This window comes from Bicyclus anynana, chromosome 7, assembly GCF_947172395.1.
Source record: "Bicyclus anynana chromosome 7, ilBicAnyn1.1, whole genome shotgun sequence".
Classification (NCBI taxonomy): Eukaryota; Metazoa; Arthropoda; class Insecta; order Lepidoptera; family Nymphalidae; genus Bicyclus; species Bicyclus anynana.
This window is the reverse complement of record NC_069089.1, coordinates 11,107,060-11,127,606: the sequence shown is the minus strand read 5'-3', so window position 1 is coordinate 11,127,606 and position 20,547 is coordinate 11,107,060. Positions and strand designations below refer to the sequence as shown.

Genomic DNA, 20,547 nt, shown 5'->3' with positions numbered 1-20,547 from the left:
TTTTCAGCAAAGAGTAAATTAATTTAATGGTTTTCAGCTTCATTTGTGGTCTGTGGTTTTCAGTTTCCACCACAGATTATAGGTGGATACTATCTTTATTTTGACGTCCGTGTTTTCCACTGAAAAGGAATGTTAACAATCCAATATTTTGTATTATTCTACAGGTTGAATGGTTAAATATATTATTTAAAGTACATAATTGACCAGGTAGCTTACAACAGCTATGAGGTGCTTCGTTTTATTACCTAAGTAATAAGTATATATTGATTCACAATGGAGTACACTGCTCATAATTTGGAGTATGCAGTGTCAGTATTTTATAATGGAGAACAGGAAGATCGAGCTCAAGCTCATGCTTGGCTCACAGTGGCTCAGCGTGTGCCTGAGGCTTGGAACTTTGTGTGGGAATTACTGCAACCCAACAAGGTAATCTTAGAAGTATACCTATTTTCAAAACAATTCAGAATTTTCATCCACAAATTTGCAGAGCAGTCATAATCATCATTTTCACACATACTCCTCTTGTAATGTCTTCCAAAAAAGTGCAGCCTTGAGCCACAAGTATCCAGCCTCTTCCAACAACATGATACCCCTTGATTATATCAAGAAGGTAACGAACATTCTTGATGTAATCAGAAGAACCTTTTTGGTGTGTTTGTTTCGGTTGCCTTTCCTTGTCCTTGGGACCCCAATGTCCAGCTCTTTGAACTTATGTGCCCTGTTCACTGCCAGTAGCTTTGAGCTTTGTACACCAGTATGATGAAATTGTAAAAAGAATTTCTTTTTACAATTTCAACATACATAATCAACATTCAAAGTATTTGAAAAAAAAAAATACAGTTAAATTTTTTTAGCATGTTCTGTTCTGTACTTATATATGCTACTGCTGATTATTTGTTATAATGAAGTTTACTTTTTACTTATTTCGTCAGTATTTTGAATTGTACTTTTTACTGTACAATCTGGATCACTTGAGATATTCTTTAATAGCTTTAAAATAATAAATAAATAAATGATTTTTTGATTGATGGAGTGAATGACTTAAAATCTTTCAGCTGAAATAGTAACAAAATCTCATTTACATATCTATACTATCATTATCAACATTAACAGCTGATGGACGTCCACTGTAGGACATAGGCCTTACAGGACATACACTGTAGGACTTCCAAACAAAACTGTTTTGACCCACCAGCATCCAGTGGCTCCCTGCAACATCCCTATCTATAGCAATATATAATTCAAATATTGTTTTTCATTAAAATATTGTTCAAAAGATATCAACTTTATGTAATTGTTACAAGCTTATTAATCAAATGTATTATCATTAATTTAGGAACAATTTAATGAAAATAATTATTAGGTCTAAAATGACTAGAGATTTATACTCTAATTTATATTAAATTTGTTTCTTGGTAAACATTGCATAGTGACTTTTGATTTAGTACCTATTAAACATTTGTAACTAGAATGATTTGTCTCAACAATAATTTAGGGTTGAATAATTTAAATAACATGTGATTTAATAATAAATTAATGAACAATAATGAATGTAGTATTTATTGTACAGGGGACAGAAATACAATTCTATGCTGCTACAACATTACATACCAAGATCCTTCGTTGTTGGAATGAAGTACCACCAGAGAGTTATGCAGAACTCAAGGAGAAGTTACTACAATCAGTGATTGCTTACTCTAAAGGCCCAAAGATAGTTACTAACAGACTATGCATTAGTGTAAGTAAAAATGTATTTGTATGTTAATTAAAAGCTATGCTATACATGAGATTTTGTTTATTGTGCAAATATGTTTATCTATTGTTTCCTTAAATATAAAGATTTCTGTACTTCCTATAGAGCCGGGATGGGAGCCGTGATAGCCCAGTGGATGTGACCTCTGCCTCCGATTCCGGAGGGTGTGGGTTCGAATCCGGTCCGGGGCATGCACCTCCAACTTTTCAGTTGTGTGCATTATAAGAAATTAAATATCACGTGTCTCAATCGGTGAAGGAAAACATCGTGAGGAAACCTGCATACCAGAGAATTACCTTAATCCTCTGCGTGTGTGAAGTCTGCCAATCCGCATTGGGCCAGCGTAGTGGACTATTGGCCTAACCCCTCTCATTCTGAGAGGAGACTCGAGCTCAGCAGTGAGCCGAATATGGGTTGATGAAGAAGTACTTCCTATAAAATATATTTTTTAAATTTCTTACTCCAAAATTAATAAAAAATGATTACAATAACTTCACTCTCTAAACTACTAAATGTTTATTTATAGCTAGCAGCATTCATTCTACAACAAGGATCTGCCGATGTAGCTGAGATACTGAGACCATTGTCTACAGTCGAAAATACTTCACTTCTACTAGAAGTTCTGACTGTCATACCGGAAGAAGTGAGTTATATGATAATGTTATTTAAATATTTCATTATTTAGGTTGTTGTGACTCTATGACTGGTTTTGAAGACAGAATCGAGAAAATGCAGCATCTGTGTGCAATACAGTTTTATAAGTAACTTTTTTTCCTGTCTGTATGAATCTGATCTTACTTTATACAGTTCAATAGTTCCATGTACAGACAGTATATTTTCTATTTCTTCTTGCTGCATAAATATTAATAACAATGCAAATTTTTTCAGTACAACAGCATGACTATGGGGACAGCTATGAGATCTAAGAACCGTGCAGCATTAAACCAAGCATCTTCTATGGTTTTGGCTGACATGTTAAGATACTTAGGAACAGTATACAAGTGAGTTGGTAATTCAGGAGATTTTGTGTATGAACATGAACTTTTTAAAACATAAAATAAAATAGGAACTAAAAGTTCAAAGTAAATAATAAACAAACACATATTGTAACTAAGTGTAATGTTAGAGCAAGTTTACAGAATTAAATTCCAATCTTGATACTCTTCAAGGACAATGTCGATACAAACTGCTAGATGGTGCTGATGTTCTGAAGGGTTATCTCAGTTATCACAGTGTAAGAGCGTAAGAGCACGAAACACGTAAATATTATCGTCATCAACCCATATTCGGCTCACTGCTGAGCTCGAGTCTCCTCTCAGAATGAGAGGGGTTAGGCCAATAGTCCACCACACTGGCCCAATGCGGATTGGCAGACTTCACACACACAGAGAATTAAGGTAATTCTCTGGTATGCAGGTTTCCTCACGATGTTTTCCTTCACCGATTGCGACACGTGATATTTAATTTCTTAAAATGCACACAACTGAAAAGTTGGAGGTGCATGCCCCGGACTGGATTCGAACCCACACCCTCCGGAATCGGAGGCAGAGGTCATATCCACTGGGCTATCACGGCTCATTATTATAATAACACGCTATTACCATTATAAGTTATAGAAAGATTTGCATTTTATTTTGTAGATTACACCTTACACTGATATTCTTTGTAAAACTTGTTGCGAAACAAATCTGATTAACTGACATTTCTAGTAATGTTTTAAAATAGGATATAATAAAAAAAAATATCGTCTTTGTATCCTCAGTGATTACAGTACCGCATCGCCCAGTGAAGAAACGGTACACGCGTGGACTTGTGCTGCGAACTGCGTGGCGAGCTGGATCACGCTGGGCGGCGAGGATGCTGTGGACAGCGCTACCACGCTGCCCGAGCGCGCGCCGCTCTGCTGCGCGTTGCTCACCGTCGTGAGAGTGCTCTGCAGGTACAGTTGGCGTCAAGCAACTTCTGGTCACAGATTAACCAATAATACAGATGGAGCGTACGGAACACGACGGTCTCGTAGCCGCTTTAAATACGAAATTAAAAAAGGAATACATTCTCTAGTCAGTACGACATGAACCGTTGCATCAGTAATTTTCAATATTATTCAAAAGAAATGACGTTAAATATACGTATTTAAGTATGACGTATGTTTTTAAATATTTTAAAAACTGTTTACAAAAACTAAAGAAATAAGATGGAGTATTTTTTACATTTTCTTCATCATTCATCTTATTAAACATGACATAGTTACTAATTCATAATCAGTACCTAGCCATAGGGCTAAGTGGTGATGTGTGTAAGTATATTTATTTATTACTAGCGGACCCGGTCAAGCTTCGTTTTGACATAAGTGCACTTATTCTCTATCCCTACTCTACCCCTACCCTACCCCTACCCTACTTCTACCCGTACCCTACCCCTATCCCACCCCTACCGCTTGACTCTTAAACGTTTAAACGAAATAGAAAAGGGCAGTTTTTAGGGTTTTCCCGGAAATTATTTGATTTTTCTCACCTTTTAAACCTTCCCTATACCTCCACGAACATTTCAAGACCAAGATAAGATAAATCCGTTCAGCCGTTTTCGAGTTTTAAGACTAACGAACAGCAATTCATTTTTATATATATAGATTGTAGTAGTCCTAAAAAGTAACATTGTGATATAGATGGAACGAAGCAATGAGCGACACAGCGCTGGAGGCGTGCGAGGCGTGCTTGTCGGCGGTGCGCGCGGCGGGCACGGCGGGCTACGCCTCGCGGCACCAGGGCGCCGCCGCCGCGCTCATCGCAGACCTGGCCGCGCTCGGCGAGCCGCTGCTGGAGGCCAACAACCAGCCGAACTCGCTCAACGAGGTCAGTGCACACACGAAGTGTGCGAGGCGTCGGCGGTGCCTACAGCCACGGAATACTGAATACACTGGAAATTGCTTTGACGACCGACAACGCTTCCCAGGCAACACAATCACAAGCTACACAGCGTCTTCGCCGGCAAAGACGAGGTCCCCGATATCTAACGTCACCCGGATGTGGGTTTTCTAACTCATGATCTCGGGGGCGTCCGGATTGATTCACTCAGATCACGGTTGCACCCTCCCAAATGGCCCTCTAAGCCCTTAAAGAGCCGTTCCGTCCTCTGCCTTTATTTCAGCCGTCATGCACCGATGATTCTGCGCTCCATACCCGAGAATGTGTCCTAAACGAACACACCTATAGTGTAAAAAAATAGCTCACATACACACTCCTTAGATAATTGGGCATTGTTGCATGTAGAGGTCATAATATATCTAGTTAGTATTTAACTTGTTTAGTGCAAGGCAACACTGCTATAGTACTAACTAAAGTTTACTCTATGTAACCGTTATTAAAGTCTGTTTTCTTATAACACAAACACATTAGCGTATGTCATCATACATATGAAAATACGTGGTCCCTGACGCTCGCTCTTTCTATTGCGTTAGCTTTAACGGAATTTTTGTGCGTATCAGTGGCAAAGGATGGAATTTTGACCAATGTGAGCCATCCCAAGAGACGTGATAGCCCAGTGGATATGACCTCTGTCTTTGATTTAGAACGCATAGACTTGAATCCGGTCCGGGGCATGCATCTTCAACTTTCAGTTATGTGCATTTCAAGAAATTAAATATCACTTGTCTCAAACAGTGAAGGAAAAACATTGTGAGGAAATCTCCATACCTGAGAATTTTCTTAATTCTCTAGGTGTGTGAAGTCTGCCAATATATTGGCCTAACCCCTCTCTTTCTGAGAGTAGATTCGTGGTTAACAGTGAGCCAGATATGGGTTGTTAATGATGAACCCATCCCAGAAAAAAGATACAAACTGCCCGCTCGATACAAACTGCGGTTTTTTTTACATCCATTCATATTCATTACAATAATTAATATGTATTGTAAGGTCCCTTGTCCTTACTGTAATAGCAGTAAGTCACCGTCTCACCACTTCACTGTTATATACTATAATGGCCAGCAGCACACGTCCGCCTTCTGTCGATGCCAGAGACAGAATGCCCCTCTCTCTCCCACTACCGGTGTATATATACACAAACACTACATGGCTTTTTAAAAAATAACCCAGCGGGTATCGACCTGTATGAACTGTTCGCCGCTGGCGCGTGTAACTGTTCCGCTACTGTCGGTGTGCAGGAGCTGCTGACCGCGGTGATCACGTGCTGCGTGGCGGTAGGCGAGTGCCACGCGCGCACGCTGGTGCAGGCGGTGGACCAGCCGGGCGAGCACACGCAGGGCGCTCTGCGCATGCTGCAGCTGCTGCTGAAGGCGCAGCGCGCGCCCGGACACTACCCCGTGCACGAGACGCGCTCCAACCTCCTCTTCAGTCTGTGGTACACGCTGCAAGTGAGTTCAACTAAATTATATTTCAGAAGACTGATGAAACATGAGCAAGATGTCGATAACTTGAAGTAATTAAACCTGATGACCCTGATGAGACTTTGAGCATTAGATTCACCGTGCGGGTGCCGGGTCCATTGCTTAGCAGGGAGAAACTTTGAGCAGAGTCTTGGACTTGTGGCCAATTGGTGTAGGGTTAAGGTATTACTTGACAATCGATTAACACTTCTCTGCTTGTGATACCTTAATCAGTTCCCAATACAAGTACCAAATATACATTTCCAATCAAAGGTCAATCGTCCAGAATGATACCTGAATGCCTTCATTATGCTTAACATTTGCAATCTGGTTCACTCTGTTATTACTTTGAATCACTTCAAAATGATACTGACATTGAGCAGTCCACTGCACCCTTCATCATCATTCATTGTCAACTCATATTTGGTTGACTGCTGCGCTCGAGTCTCCTCTGAGAATGAGAGGGGTTAGGTTAGGTCCACGCTACCACGCTAGCCCAATGTGGATTGGCAGACTTCACACACACACACAGAGAATTAAGAAAATTCTCTGGTATGCATGTTTCCTCACGATGTATTTCCTTCACTGTTTGAGACAATTTCTTAAAATGCACAACTGAAAAGTTGGAAGTACATGCCCCTCACTGGATTCGAACCCACAACCTCCGGAATCTGAGGCAGAGGTCCACGGGGCTATCATAGCTCTATTTCATTGCAGGTTGCACTCTACCTATTTATAATCGTGGATTAGGGATGATTTATATTAGACCCAGGCGAACTATGTGCATGTTTGTATGAAACAGTTCATATTACTCAGTGTATCCTTGTCCCAGTCTTAATACAAATTAAGTATTCCTCAACAGGACAAATATTCTAGAACAGTCCAGTTTATGAGTTCTAAGAAATCGTCATACTTGTTTGCTTACACCAAAAGTCGACTTAATATCTACAGCTCGATGATATTTTTGTGATTGTGAACCTTAGCAACATAGTAATAAGGTCCTTTGTAACAAAAAGTAATCACTTTACGATGCAGGACGAGATATTAAATATGGCGAGCAGTACACAAAGGATCAATACAGAATGGGAAAACTATTTCGCACAATTACTTCTGACGCTTGTGAAGAAATCGGAGATGCCGGCAGAGTCGGCGCTCTCGAAGGACGATCAAGAGCTACTGCGATGTTACAGGCAGGACATCGCGGATATTGTGGTATGACACTTATAACAAAGACTTTTTACAAATACCTCCTTCAAAAAGGAATGCCCATCCTCGGCCCTGGTCTATCCAAACTACCCGACAAATTACTTCATCATTATCAACCCCTATTATGTATGCATGTATACAGGTTTCCTTTTTTCATTCAAAATAATAGCCAATTTGATGCAAGACATATGTATTTTAAAATATGTCTTGCATCAAAATATGTCTTGCGTAAATACATATGTACAATATGACCCTATTAAAATTGTATACATAGCTTTTAGCTTGGCGCATGTTAGCACCTCAGAGAAAAGAAATATAGACGAAATTTCGTCCAATGGCGTAATGGCGTCGGAGTTGCCCCAGTCCTATCTCTTTCGTACCAACGCAATGAATTTATTTCTATTTTCGGTAGCGTCACCATTGGTTGAATTTTGAATTTTTGCTCTTCACGTCGGTCGCATATTGGCGCCAATGGCACCTAAGAACTATAGCTTGGCAAGTTAATAAAGACACTCCCATGATATGCGGGCGACGGGGGGAATAGACTGCGCCGGTGTGTGGTTGTGAGCGTGGGGTATAACTACCCCCGTCCCGGCCCGCGCGGTAAAATCGGTAGTGTTATGAACGAATTTGCCAATCTTTACTTTTCAGTGCTCATTTTGCTTGTAGATGTACTGCTTCAGCGTCCTGGGCGAATCATCGTGGTCGTACGTCGAGAACGCGTACAATGCAGCGGAAAGCGATTTACAGCGCGAGTCAGCGCTGCACGTGTTCCTCGCACTGGCGGATGCAGCGCCGCCGGATCGCACGGTCCCAGCGCTTGCGGAATTGCTGATGCATGCGCTGGACCTTGCTGCAGATCCGAGTAATCTTGATACTCGCGTTTTGCACACAGCGCTCGATTGCCTGGGTAACTTTATTTGTATGAATAAATGTTTAATTTTAGATTCACTATTTGTGTTATGGAGGATGTGCAGAAACCTGACTGCTTAAGCGTAATGAACTGAAAAAAGGAAAATCAAGTATCACAATTTGTATTGTTTCATAAACGTATAAAAGAAAGTTACACTATTTATAATTCAAGAACGGCTGGACCGATTTGACTGAAAATTGGTAGAGAACGAGCAGACGGATATAGGATACTTTGGGTAGGGGTAGGGTTGAGTAGGGATATGGTAGGAAAGGGTTTCTCACGTTGACGAAGTCGCGGGCGTCCGCTTGTATCTATTTAAAATTTCAACTAAATATTTTATGTATTTTTAGATTTAAAAACCTCAAATAAGCAGCCGTTTAATAATCTAGGTTTAGCAGACTCAGAAGTGGTTTATAAACAATGAGAAAGCTAATGTCGAACAAAGGTTTTGATTTACAACATTTGTCATACAGTAACCAAACTAAAACCCTAGAATGGAAGAGAATGACCTTGAGTGGAGTCACGCACTTGTGAACGTTGTGTGTAGGGTTAAGCACGTCCTTGACAGTTAACCAATACTCCCTTTTTTCCACTCAAGTCACTCTCCCCGCCTATCCCAAGTACCCATAAAGAATTACACAACAAGAAATGTAGACTGTGGACGGCTTGAAAGCCACGAGCGTACTGAAGCCGAGAGTACGACGAGCGCCATATATATATATATATATATCGCAAGTCGTTCCCGCCAACCTGTCGCTACCCCTCTCTTAATCCCTACTCTTTACGAAACAAGTCGCGCCATTCGACGTCATATCCGTTTCAGACTATTATTTCGTACACCAGTTTATTGTTAGACTAAATAAAATAACGTACGTACGTTCGTGCGCGGTGGTTCAGGCGCCTACGCGTCGTGGCTGAGCTCGGTGCAGAGCCCGCAGTCGGCGCTGCTGGGGCAGAAGTGCATGCGCGCGGCGGGCATGGCGCTGCCGCGCTGCCCGGCGCCCGCGGCGCTGGCGCTGCGCAAGTTGTGCGTCGACTGCTACGTGCCCGCCGCCGAGCTGGTCGCCGACATCGTGCACGTCGCGCAGGTGACTGCCGACTAACCGACTGACCCTGTACCCGAGTTGCACGTCGATTCTCTTTCTACGATCGCAAACGCTTGGCAAACTAGAAAAATGTATGGGAATGACAGATCTCGATCACGTGTCCTGTCGATAGCAAATATAATTCCTATACCTTTTTCTAGTTTTCGAAGCGTTTGCGATCGTAGAAAGAGAATCGTACTACTTGGCCACAGGGGAAGCAAGTACAGTCGTTACTTATCCTGCCGCGTTCATGCTGCTAGTTCTACCCACCGCTCACAATTTTGTTAAAGTCAATTTTTTGCGCGAGTTAAGTAAGCAACGTGTGGACAGACAGACAGTCCAGACTATGAAATGAAACACATGATTGTTTAAGATACATAACCATATTGTTGTTGAAACACCACTTGGTGAACCTATCCAAGGCTTCCTGCAAAGAATTTGAATCACTAACCGAAATTATTGCTTTTAAATGTTTTAAAATTATTTTATTTTAGTTTAATTATGTTCATAATGTAATTGTGTGATAGATCCATATCTATATTTATAAACGCAAATCTAAATCAGTTTTTTTCCTAATTAGTCTAATTAACCTATTTATTATTCTTTTTATTTTAACTCAATTTTAATTGTCATAACCTATTGGCTCAGACCAATTATAGAAGGACCTGTATCACACTCATAGTCACGAACAAAATTGTCTGTCATTTTCTGAGGAAAACGAGCTTAGATTTTGCATATATCTTATACTAAACTAGAAGTTTTTGCCCGTTTTTTACACAATCCAATTGCACAAAAAGAAATTTTTACGGAGCTCTTTAACCGACTAACACAACTATTTAACGTCGATTCTATAGAGACAGTTTTTATAATCGCATTAGATCGTTGGTCATATACTTTGACAGAAAAGTAACGTCTAGCGAGGCAGGTCCTATACAATAGTTGGTCTGAGCCTGTTGGTACCCTATAAAAAAAATCATCGGTATACTTGTAAAACTGTGGTTGTGCGTCCAGTCCGCGAGCAGCACGACGGACGCGTGGACGCGGCGCCAGCTGATGAGCGCGGCGGGCGCGGCGCTGGCGGCGTGCGAACCGGCGGACTCGGGCCCGCTGCTCGCCGGCCTCGCGCAGCGCCTGCTGCGGGACCTCAGCGCGCAGGTATACACACAGCATCAGCTGGTCTATTCACTAATTTGGTCTTTATTAGCAACCTAAATCAAAATCAAAATTCATTTATTTCAAGTAGGCTCAATTTACAAGCACTTTTGACACGTCAGTTGACTATTTGTAAAGATTCTAGCACCGGTTCGGAAGGCAGGTTCTGCTGAGAAGAAACCTGCGAGACACTGCTCTTTAAAAAAAATCATACAGTATTATAATTTACAATTGATGATAACATTACAATTTCTTATAGTTTTACTTTTTGTGTGAAGGTGGAAGCTGATCCAATGGCCTCCAAGCGCTTTAATCTTTAAGGAACTCATCAATGTTGTAGTAACCTCGAATAAGTAAATGTTTTTTAATAATTGCTTAAGGCTATGCATTGGCAGGTCCATCACAGTCTTGGGGATCTTGTTATAGAAGAGTATACCCAAATCTATTAAAATTAACAGCAAATCAATTGACACAATGTCATCTACATACTGTATGATATCCACCAGTAAGCACCGGATGACATTTGTTACATAGAATTTTGTATATGTCAACAAGCTTATGTCAAAGATAGTGAATTAGCCTGCAGGTAGCTGGTGGACTTATTATCAACTTCGTGCGGTCTTCTTTAATAAGCTTGTTGACACTTTTTTTTAAATGATCTTAAATTGTTTATTATCATTCTACAAAAAAAAGTTGTCATATTTTGTTGAGACGACATGAAAATTTTAATTTTAATATTTTTTGAGCCAAAACGCCTATTGGCCATGAAGGTCTATATTGCAACTGTTTCATGACGTCACTATAACAAATCCCTTACAAACGGAGCGTTTGACAAAAATATTGGTTAACAATTAGTTTTTCGTTTAGTACATCAGTAACATTGTGACGTCACAAAAGGGACGATAGCGTTTTTTACTTTTGGAATATTTGAAAAAATACATGATTTTTAAATTATGTTTTATAAGAAATTTTTGACTATTTAGACTATGGACCTGTTTCGCAACCACCAATCACCAACCAAAAAAGTCGGTCGTTTTTTGAGGGGGACAAGGTAAGCTCACACATCGAAAATATTTAACATCATTAAATATGTTCTGTGTCCATACACTACACACAACTATAAATTTGACTCGCAATACATACACGCGTAATTTTTTTTTTTTTTTTCTAACAAACACATCGCTTAGACTATCCACAGAATATATACATAGAATATTCGATTACTTAATCGATTTTTTACTGTTCCGTTAAAAGAATCGATTCTTTTTAGAAATTGTTTTTATTACAAATGTGATAAACTTAAGGTAGGAATACTAACAAATGAAACGTTACTCCATCTTTTACTAAACTACAAGTTTTTGGCCGTTTTTTATGCATTCAATTAAATAAACCGGCATTTTTAGGGAGCTCTTTACATGACGAAAACGATTACAACAATGAAACATCGATTCTATAGCAACAGTTTTTGTAAACGCGCTAGATCATTGATTTTTGATCTTTTCCAGAGGGGTAACGGTTAGCGAGGCAGGTCCTGTTATTAATGGTCGAAGATAAGAAATCCTTAACTTTTATTAATTGATATCGATATATAGGACCCTTATTCCATGTACTACACAAAATTAATATTGTTTATATTAAATTTGATATGAATTAACTAGCCTAATAAATAGTGACATAAGTATATTGTGTGTATTGTTCACGGCAGTGAGTGTTCGGTGGCAGTGTGTATTGTTCACGGAAGTGTGTGCTCGGTGGCAGGTGCGGTCGGGCGGCAAGTGCGGCGCGGCGGAGTGCGTGGCGCTGCTGAGCGCGCTGCGCAACCGGCCGGCGATGGCGTACACGCTGTTCCGCACGCTGCTGCCCGCGCTGCGCCTCATGCCCGACAAGCCGGACCTCGTGCAGGTAACTTGTACGCGACTTTGTAGTAGAGGATTGGGATTAGTAACGACCTTCACCCATCTGTTTATTGGATGAAAATTGTTTTATTTGTATATCAAAATTTTGTACGTTAAAAATACATTGCGAGTAATTTGCCACAAAAACTCCTGGCCAAACTATCATTAACAATGGTTAAAAAATGAAATAAAAAAAATATAAAAGCATTTTATTTCCAGTACTTTATTACCAGAATTACCTACTTTTTTAAAAATTTGTGTGTAATAATTTTTATGGTATTTATTTAAAACAAACTATATTTTGCTGGAACCCCCCTCAGGTAATGGTTCCAAGCAAAATATAGTTTGTTATTTTGTATAGTTTTTTTAAATAAATACCATAATTTTTTTTTTAAATAAATCCACCTGTAAAGATTTCCATTTTTCCCAGTCATTAGCGATTTGTAGCCATTGTGGACCTGCAATTTTTTTAATATCATCGTCCCATCTAGAGTATGGCTACCTCGGTAGCGCTTGCCCGCTGGACCTTTCCATGATGTCACGGTTTTTGTCCATCTTTTGTCTTTGAGTCTGGCTATATTATTATCATTAACCATTATTATCAATGGTTAATAATGGTTAATGATAATTTGGCCAAAAGATATGTACCCTAGATTAACATATAGACATATTTTTATCCCGAGAAAATGCATGGTTCCCGCGGGATTTGTGAAAAACTGAACTTCACGCGAACAAAGTCGCGGGTAGTTGATCGATACTCATGTGTAACTAAGCTAAATAAATCTATACCCGATGCCCGGTTTTTTACCCGACTGCAAGAAGGGTGATTTTCGTGCGTATCTTGTATGTATGTATGTATGTAATATTCTTTATTACCTCATATCTTCCAAACCACTGAACTATTTACGTAATTAGGATATCGTTAGAATTGTCTCAATAACCCAAGTGTTCTTAGATAGGTAAAACTAAAAAAAAAATTAAAAAGACGACGATGTATATCATGGCCATGTTTAAAATTAGAAAAACATTATTTATTAGTTGTCTATACAAAATACGCGAGGCGGATGACTATAGGTGCGAGCAGGTTTGTGAAGTGAAGTTATAAAATAGACTAAATTAAATATATTGATTACAAAAATCGGCTAAGTGCGAGTCGGATTCGCCCACCGAGCGTTCCGTAGATTTTTTTAATATTTGCTTAACCTCGGTTGGACGTATAAATTATCGTACTTCGTAATAACGTAATAAATAAATCCGAAATTAACCATCTATCGTAACTGAAAAGTGTGAAATAAATTAATTAATTAAACAAATAAAAAACCCGACTGCATAAAGTATAAAAAACAGTTTTCTAATTGCTTTCTACCCTTCTGGACTGAGCTTGTTTTTTTTCTTTTCAGTTTTTTTACACTTTTCAGTTACGATAAAATCATTACACCAATGAAAAAAAATTTCATCGTCTCTCTATATTTCCACGAGAATTAAATCGTAATAATTAAATAAAATTAATTAGTTGGTATATCTTAACACAATGTTTATTATTTCAGCCAATGTTTGAAATACTGAAAAACACATTATCTGCGCTGATGGGCGAGACCGTCCTTATCGTGAACGATTTAGAGAAACTCATCACAGCGGGCTTCGACACGGCGCCTTGCCCGGCCGGACTGGATGTTATCAAATTTGTAAGTTTTCTCCTTATTTTTACCCGACCGTGACAGAAGGAGGGTAATGTTTATTGACTGTATGTATGTATGTATGTCTCTGTATGTCCATTTCTTTGGCATGCTCTACAGCCCAAACGGCTGGTTGGTTTATGACATGAGGTATCATTGAGTTCGCTAGAATTGTTGTAGTGACAAGCTATATTAATTTTCAAAATGGCGCCCGTAAATGAAAAAAGGTGGGGGGATGGGTACGTTTTTTTCTTTCCTTCAATTCATTACAGGGATTATTTATTTTTATAATAATCTTTGTGTACAGTTCAGAGCTCAGTTGGACTGAGAAATGTGCACTTATACTACGGCCTAAATATACTTACAAATTGAAAAATTAAAGTAGAAAACGCATGTCATTTCATACCCAATTTATTTTAAATTATGTATTGCTCTTTTATAAAATGTTATTTAAAAGATATTCACTATGTATATCTAATTGTTATAAGCATATTAATATTATTATAGCTTTTTTATTTTTTACAAGTTAGCCCTTGACTACAATCTCACCTGATGGTCAGTGATGATGCAATCTATGATGGAAGCAAGCTAACTTGTTACGAGGAGGATGGAAATCCACACGACATCGCTCGGCGATACGTGTTTGCCGGTAGAGCGGTAACTAGCCACGGCTGAAGCCTCCCACCCAGACCTGAACCAATTAAGAAAACCTCAATCGACCCACCCAGGGATCGAACCTCCGTCTTGTAAATCCACCGCGAGAGAGAGACAAATATCTTAGCATTCCATGGATTCACCGTGCAGATACCGGGTCCATCGCGTGGTAGAGAGAAAATACCAAGCAAAGTCCAGGACTTGTGACTACTGGATGTAGGGTTAAGGAATTCCTTGACGATCGATCAACACTCCCTTTCTCTGCTCGTGTTGTCCTCCAAATTTGGTAAGATCCTATTAGAGCTAGAGCAGCTTTGGATACTCGTTCTAATATAGAACTAGCTGCACTTCTAGAGACCAGTGCGCCACGGAGACCGAAACAGCCTAACTGTATGGTGATATTTGTGACCATTGGCGTATCTAGGATTATTTCCTGGGAGGGGGGGTTGGGCGCTGGTTCTCGACCAAAAGTATGTAATTGTTATTATTTGACATTTAAAAACATTTCTATTTGTAAAACTATCAGTATTTTGGAGTCCCTATAATATAATTCTAAATCAGTGACCCACAATTTTAGGGTGGGCTCGGCCCACCCGGCCCTTCGCTATATACGCCTATGTTTGTGACGTCAGGTTTCCCTGTTCACGGGCAGAGTGTGGGCGGGCGCGCCGAGTGTGTTGCGCGCCGGCGTGGTAGCGAGCGCGCGCGCGGTGACGCCCGCAGACAGCGCGCCCGCGGGCGCCGCACCGCGCCCCCCCGCCTGCCCCGCGCCCGACCTCGCCGAGGAGCTTTTCGCGCTGCTCAGCGCGCTCACCAAGAAGCAGCCCGTAATCATCGACTGGATTGAAGATTTACTGCCCGATCTAGTCAACTTGGGTGAGCCTCTGCTTCTATTCTAATCAATACGTAAACAAAAAACTCTTTAAAAAACACATTTAGGTATTTTGAGATAAATTAAATCGTTTCAAACAAAGGTTCCCAGGTTCCATTTAATTTTGTGTTAAAATCAAAATAACTTTTACTCACTAACTAACTTGTAGTGTGTCCTAACACACTTGAAACGGAAAAATAAAATCTTTTTAACAAAAACATTTAACCGACTTCAGTTGAGGTCAAGAAATATTTTTTTTTTCATATTTTTTCGAGACGTGATTAAATGAACATTTTAATTTTTAAATATGTTTCTGACAGTACAAGTCAAAAAGCCTGTCGGCCGTAATATATTATAACCCGTTATAGGGACTACTATTGCCAAACACGTACACTATTCATACAGTTTATTAAAGTACTAATGGTTTACAAATAAAATAACTGGGGTTGTTACATAGATTTACGTAAATAGCGCACTCGATAGGAGCGCGTCCGTTCGCTATTCAATGTTGTGGACGACTAACTATGCCTATGCGCGGCGCGCGGGCGCCGCGGTTAATAGTGTTGGGAAACGATTATAGTGATGCGCTATAACCTCCCCCTCCAAGTCACAACTACGGCCCGGAGGTGACTTGGAACTGCTATACACTGGACTTAGTCCGAGAACCCTGGCTTAGTTTTAGATTTTCTGGGTCTACCCCGTTTTCTGCATTCCACAATTGGCTCACTACCCTCATATGGTGTAAGAAGGCTTGCGTGGTACTTTCCTTTTACCACATCATTCTTACCCAGCACCTCATAGGCAGTTGGGGACAATGCTTTCCCAATTCGATACGGACCCTCTCGTCGAGAAGCAAATTTCTGAGCGAGACCTTTATTCTTTTTTCTGACCGGTTGGCTATCGACGAGGACCAGATCACCTTCCTCATAATTAGGTCCGTTACGACGGCCCTTATCCGTCGTTCCTTTCCAAATATCTTTTCCCGGATCAATTTCGTTTCGAACTATCTTTCTTTTCCCCGGCGTCACCCGATAGGGTGGCGTAGATATGGGCGCTGCATCGCCAGTGTTAATTCGGTGGACAGCAAAAGGAGTAGGGTCTCCCCCTACACTGAAAATATCCTCATTAGCTTTAAGCAGCGAAGCCAAGTCTTCCCTGTTATTAGGCGAAAGAAATGTACCCTCACACTCACGGAGACCAATTGTGGAGCTAACTATGTCCCGGTTTTCGATTTCATACCGTAGGTCATATTCAACATTACCTCCCGTTTCGCACAAAGTATACCGATTTGTAACAAAATTTACTGCCAAGCCAGTGTCTCGGACGAAGTTCATACCTAACAACGAATCCTGAGCGTCAGGTAAAACTACAAATAAAGTTTTGACGGAAACTCCCTGTAATATCACGTTTACATAAGCTGTCTCCACGGTTTCTACACGTGTTGATCCGTCAGCGAACTTTAAATTGGCTTTTACAGAACCAAAAACTTGTCCGTTTGCGCGCAAATGTCTCGTTAAGCTGATACTGGCCACGGATTGTTTCGCTCCGGTATCTAATATCGCGGTACCTACTTTATCAAAAATTTCTATATCGAAAATTGGCCTCATTCGCGGATTAAGACAACACACAGTATCGATAGTCATTGACTGAAACGCCGAAGTGGAGGACGAAACTGTGGAAGACGAAGGTGTGGACGCCGCACGTCCCTCTTTGCAGACTACGCAGTTCGATCTTATCACTCCTGGAGCGCCGCAACCAAAACAGGTAATCGATGCTGTACTGTTATTTGGACGAAATCCTTCCACCGTCTTGGTTTCCTCTTTCTTCTTTAACCGAAGGCAAGAATCCTTATGGTGTCCAAACTTCTTGCAATAAAAGCACTTTTCATTTGTCTTTTTGCGATTTGCTGGCGGTGATGAAGTTTCTGATGACAAAGGAACTTTCGAAGTCAACTCCTGCGGCACCTCTTTGGCATGCCCTCTGAATTCTGGACGTCGACTCTCATCGAATAGGTCTTCAATGCGTCTCGCTTCCCTGACCAGTTCCATGAAGCTGGTGAAAGAGCTACGGGCCACTTTTTCCCGAATGCGCCTATGCAATAGTCCATACACCATATCGAGCTGTACCTCTTCACTTAGCATATCACTGGGTAACTGTGCTAGAAGAGCGCGCGCTTTGCATATGTATATGTCCGTGGACTCTTCCCGTTGCTCTTGCTTAAATAGTTCCCTGTATATACGGTGAGGTGGGAGACGAGGCCCAAATGTCTGTTTTAGAAGCTGAACTGCCTCTTCCCATGAGGTCACTGTCTGTTTGACTCCTTGCCACCACGTCGCTGCGATGCCGGTCAGGAGCATCGGCAATCCGCGTACAGCGATCTTGTCATCCATTGCCACACAGTCTTTAAATATCTCGATCGAGTCTAGAAACGATAACACGTCACTGGTTTTTGAGCCATCAAAACGTGATGTACACTTGGTAAAATTCCCCGAAGTCGTAGGTGTCGGCGAAGGCACGCTCACACTCTGAGCACGCGCCACGTGCTGAAGTATCATTTGTAGTTGTTGGTCAGTCATCATAATGGGCGCCGGCGATGACGACGCGCACCCACCAGGCGATGGTGGTGCGTCGAATGCAGCTTGCGGCACATCCCTACTGGCATGCGACACGCCAGCCTCGGCGATGGACTCGACAGAAGATGACCTTTCGAGTCCCGATCGCGCGTCATCAACCCTCCCGTTGACGTGACTCCGTGTTCGCGGCATTGTTTTTAACCACGGATACAAAACACGAAATCCTAAAACAACTCAAAAGTTCGTGGTCACCCTACACTGCGTTCTGGAACGACAACAGGTTCGAACACGTTTGCACTCGTAGTTAGGTAAGTACACCCCACAGTTCAAAACGAGTGTTTAACACAACTAATAACGTAAACCCAGATTTAAAAGTTCTTTCATACCACTAAGTACGTATGAATAGGTACGTACCTCATAAGTCCGTAGTTCACAATTTTTATGTATAAAATAGACTGACTTACGAGTACTTGAGTTCAATTTGTATACTAAACACACAGACACACACAGATTAACCAATTTAAGACGACACACAGAAATTTGAAAGTTCCTTAATCTTGTTTGAAGTTCTATTTAATGAATAAAGTTTTAGGTACACACTAAAAGTCTTTGTTTACACGTTCAGGCCTCGAGTTGGGCTGCCATTTATAGGGACTACTATTGCCAAACACGTACACTATTCATACAGTTTATTAAAGTACTAATGGTTTACAAATAAAATAACTGGGGTTGTTACATAGATTTACGTAAATAGCGCACTCGATAGGAGCGCGTCCGTTCGCTATTCAATGTTGTGGACGACTAACTATGCCTATGCGCGGCGCGCGGGCGCCGCGGTTAATAGTGTTGGGAAACGATTATAGTGATGCGCTATACCGTATATATATTTCAACTGTTTCATGACGTCACTATAACTATTCTCATACAAATTGAGCGTTGGACAAAAAGATTAATTAACAATTAATTAATTCGACGTTTATGTTGGTAACGTCACAAAACGGACGCAGCGTTTTTGACGTTAGGTAAATTTGAAAAAATACGTGATATTTAAAATTAAATTTTGATACGACTCAACTACCCTATTGACCGCATCTAATTGAGTCGCATAGTAAACAACGAAAGTTATTTAAAAAAAAATACCTAAATATACATAAACAATGTATAGTTGTGTTTAGGAACCTTAAAAACTGTACTCGTATATAAATAAATATATAATGGAATGAAATACAAAATAATTGTGCATGCATGCGTTCAGTAGAGTAGCTTACTTTTTAGTGGAGTCATCATCATCATATCAGCCGATGGACGTACACTGGTGGACATAGGCCTTTTGTAGGGACTTCCAAACATCACGATACTGAGCCACCTGCATCCAGCGAATCCCTATCAGCTGATGGACGTCCACTGCAGGTCGACCAACACTTCGCTTTCTAGTGCGGGGTCGCCATTCCAGCACTTTGGGACCCCAACGTCCATCGGCTCTTCGAACTATGTGCCCCGACCAATTGCCGCTTCAGCTTCGCAATTGAGCTATGTCAGTGACTTTGGTTCTTCTGCGGATCTCCTCATTTCTGATTTGATCACGCAGAGAAACTCCTAACATTGCTCGTTCCATCGCCCGCTGTGTGACTCTGAGCTTTCTTATAATGCTAACTATGGGCATTATTCAGTGCAGTAGCTTTAGTAAATTCAGCTCACTTTTTGCGGTGATTTTGTAGGCACATAACAAGTCTGTACGTTCGTACATAAGAAAATACTACCTATACTTTTGCTGTAACTGGTCTATTTTGTTTTCCACAAATTCGTAACATTAAATATCTATACTAATATTATAAAGAGGTAAAGTTTGTAAGTTTGTAAGTTTGTCACATTTTTGAAATGGGGTAATCTTCGGAACTACTGGTCCGATTTTAAAAATTCTTTCACCAGTAGAATGCTACATTATCGGGGAGTGCTACAGGCTATATTTTATATTGGTATCATATATATTAGCCGAGTTATCACTGTTTTTGTCATACAGGTCGGACTGAAAATCCTCTTAAACAGACTTATTCGCATGCGCTGCCCTACCTATTGTGTAAAATTGAAATTAATGTATGGAGACTTTATGTATCTTTAAAAGTTCTACAAAAAAGTCCGCGACACCATATATCTATCTTCTATATATTAGCAGATATAGTACCTTTTGTGTTTTAAAAATTATTAATTTCATATACTTAGGTTTACGTCATTATTTATACAACTAAACTTTAATCCTTATTAAAATAAATTATTTAATAATCACAAGGATATTATGGAGATAAGATTTGCCCTTTACAGTATGTTAATTACTTAAATAGTTTCGGAGATAATACAAAATTTCTAAAAGACGCAGAAATTCCGCTATAT

At 40.4% G+C, this 20,547-nt stretch overlaps 1 protein-coding gene across 4 annotated transcripts in view; it reads left to right on the top strand.

The window, feature by feature from the left end:
* The first annotated feature begins 58 nt into the window (after positions 1-58).
* The window catches only part of LOC112055813 (importin-13), a 25,748-nt gene continuing 5,259 nt past the window's right edge, over positions 59-20,547 (top strand). For 2 of the 4 annotated variants that reach the window (XM_052882354.1, XM_052882353.1), the window contains exons 1-14: positions 59-426; positions 1,571-1,738; positions 2,280-2,396; positions 2,642-2,754; positions 3,516-3,692; positions 4,419-4,605; positions 5,913-6,122; positions 7,170-7,346; positions 8,010-8,250; positions 9,151-9,341; positions 10,350-10,493; positions 12,249-12,392; positions 13,933-14,070; positions 15,368-15,591. In XM_052882354.1, the coding sequence (XP_052738314.1) occupies positions 274-426; positions 1,571-1,738; positions 2,280-2,396; positions 2,642-2,754; positions 3,516-3,692; positions 4,419-4,605; positions 5,913-6,122; positions 7,170-7,346; positions 8,010-8,250; positions 9,151-9,341; positions 10,350-10,493; positions 12,249-12,392; positions 13,933-14,070; positions 15,368-15,562 (2,355 nt within the window). In that variant the 5' untranslated portion in view covers positions 59-273 and the 3' untranslated portion in view covers positions 15,563-15,591. Of the gene's footprint in view, positions 427-1,570; positions 1,739-2,279; positions 2,397-2,641; positions 2,755-3,515; positions 3,693-4,418; positions 4,606-5,912; positions 6,123-7,169; positions 7,347-8,009; positions 8,251-9,150; positions 9,342-10,349; positions 10,494-12,248; positions 12,393-13,932; positions 14,071-15,347; positions 15,592-20,547 lie in introns of all 4 variants that reach the window. The other 2 variants (XM_024096039.2, XM_024096028.2) reach the window with 2 other exon arrangements.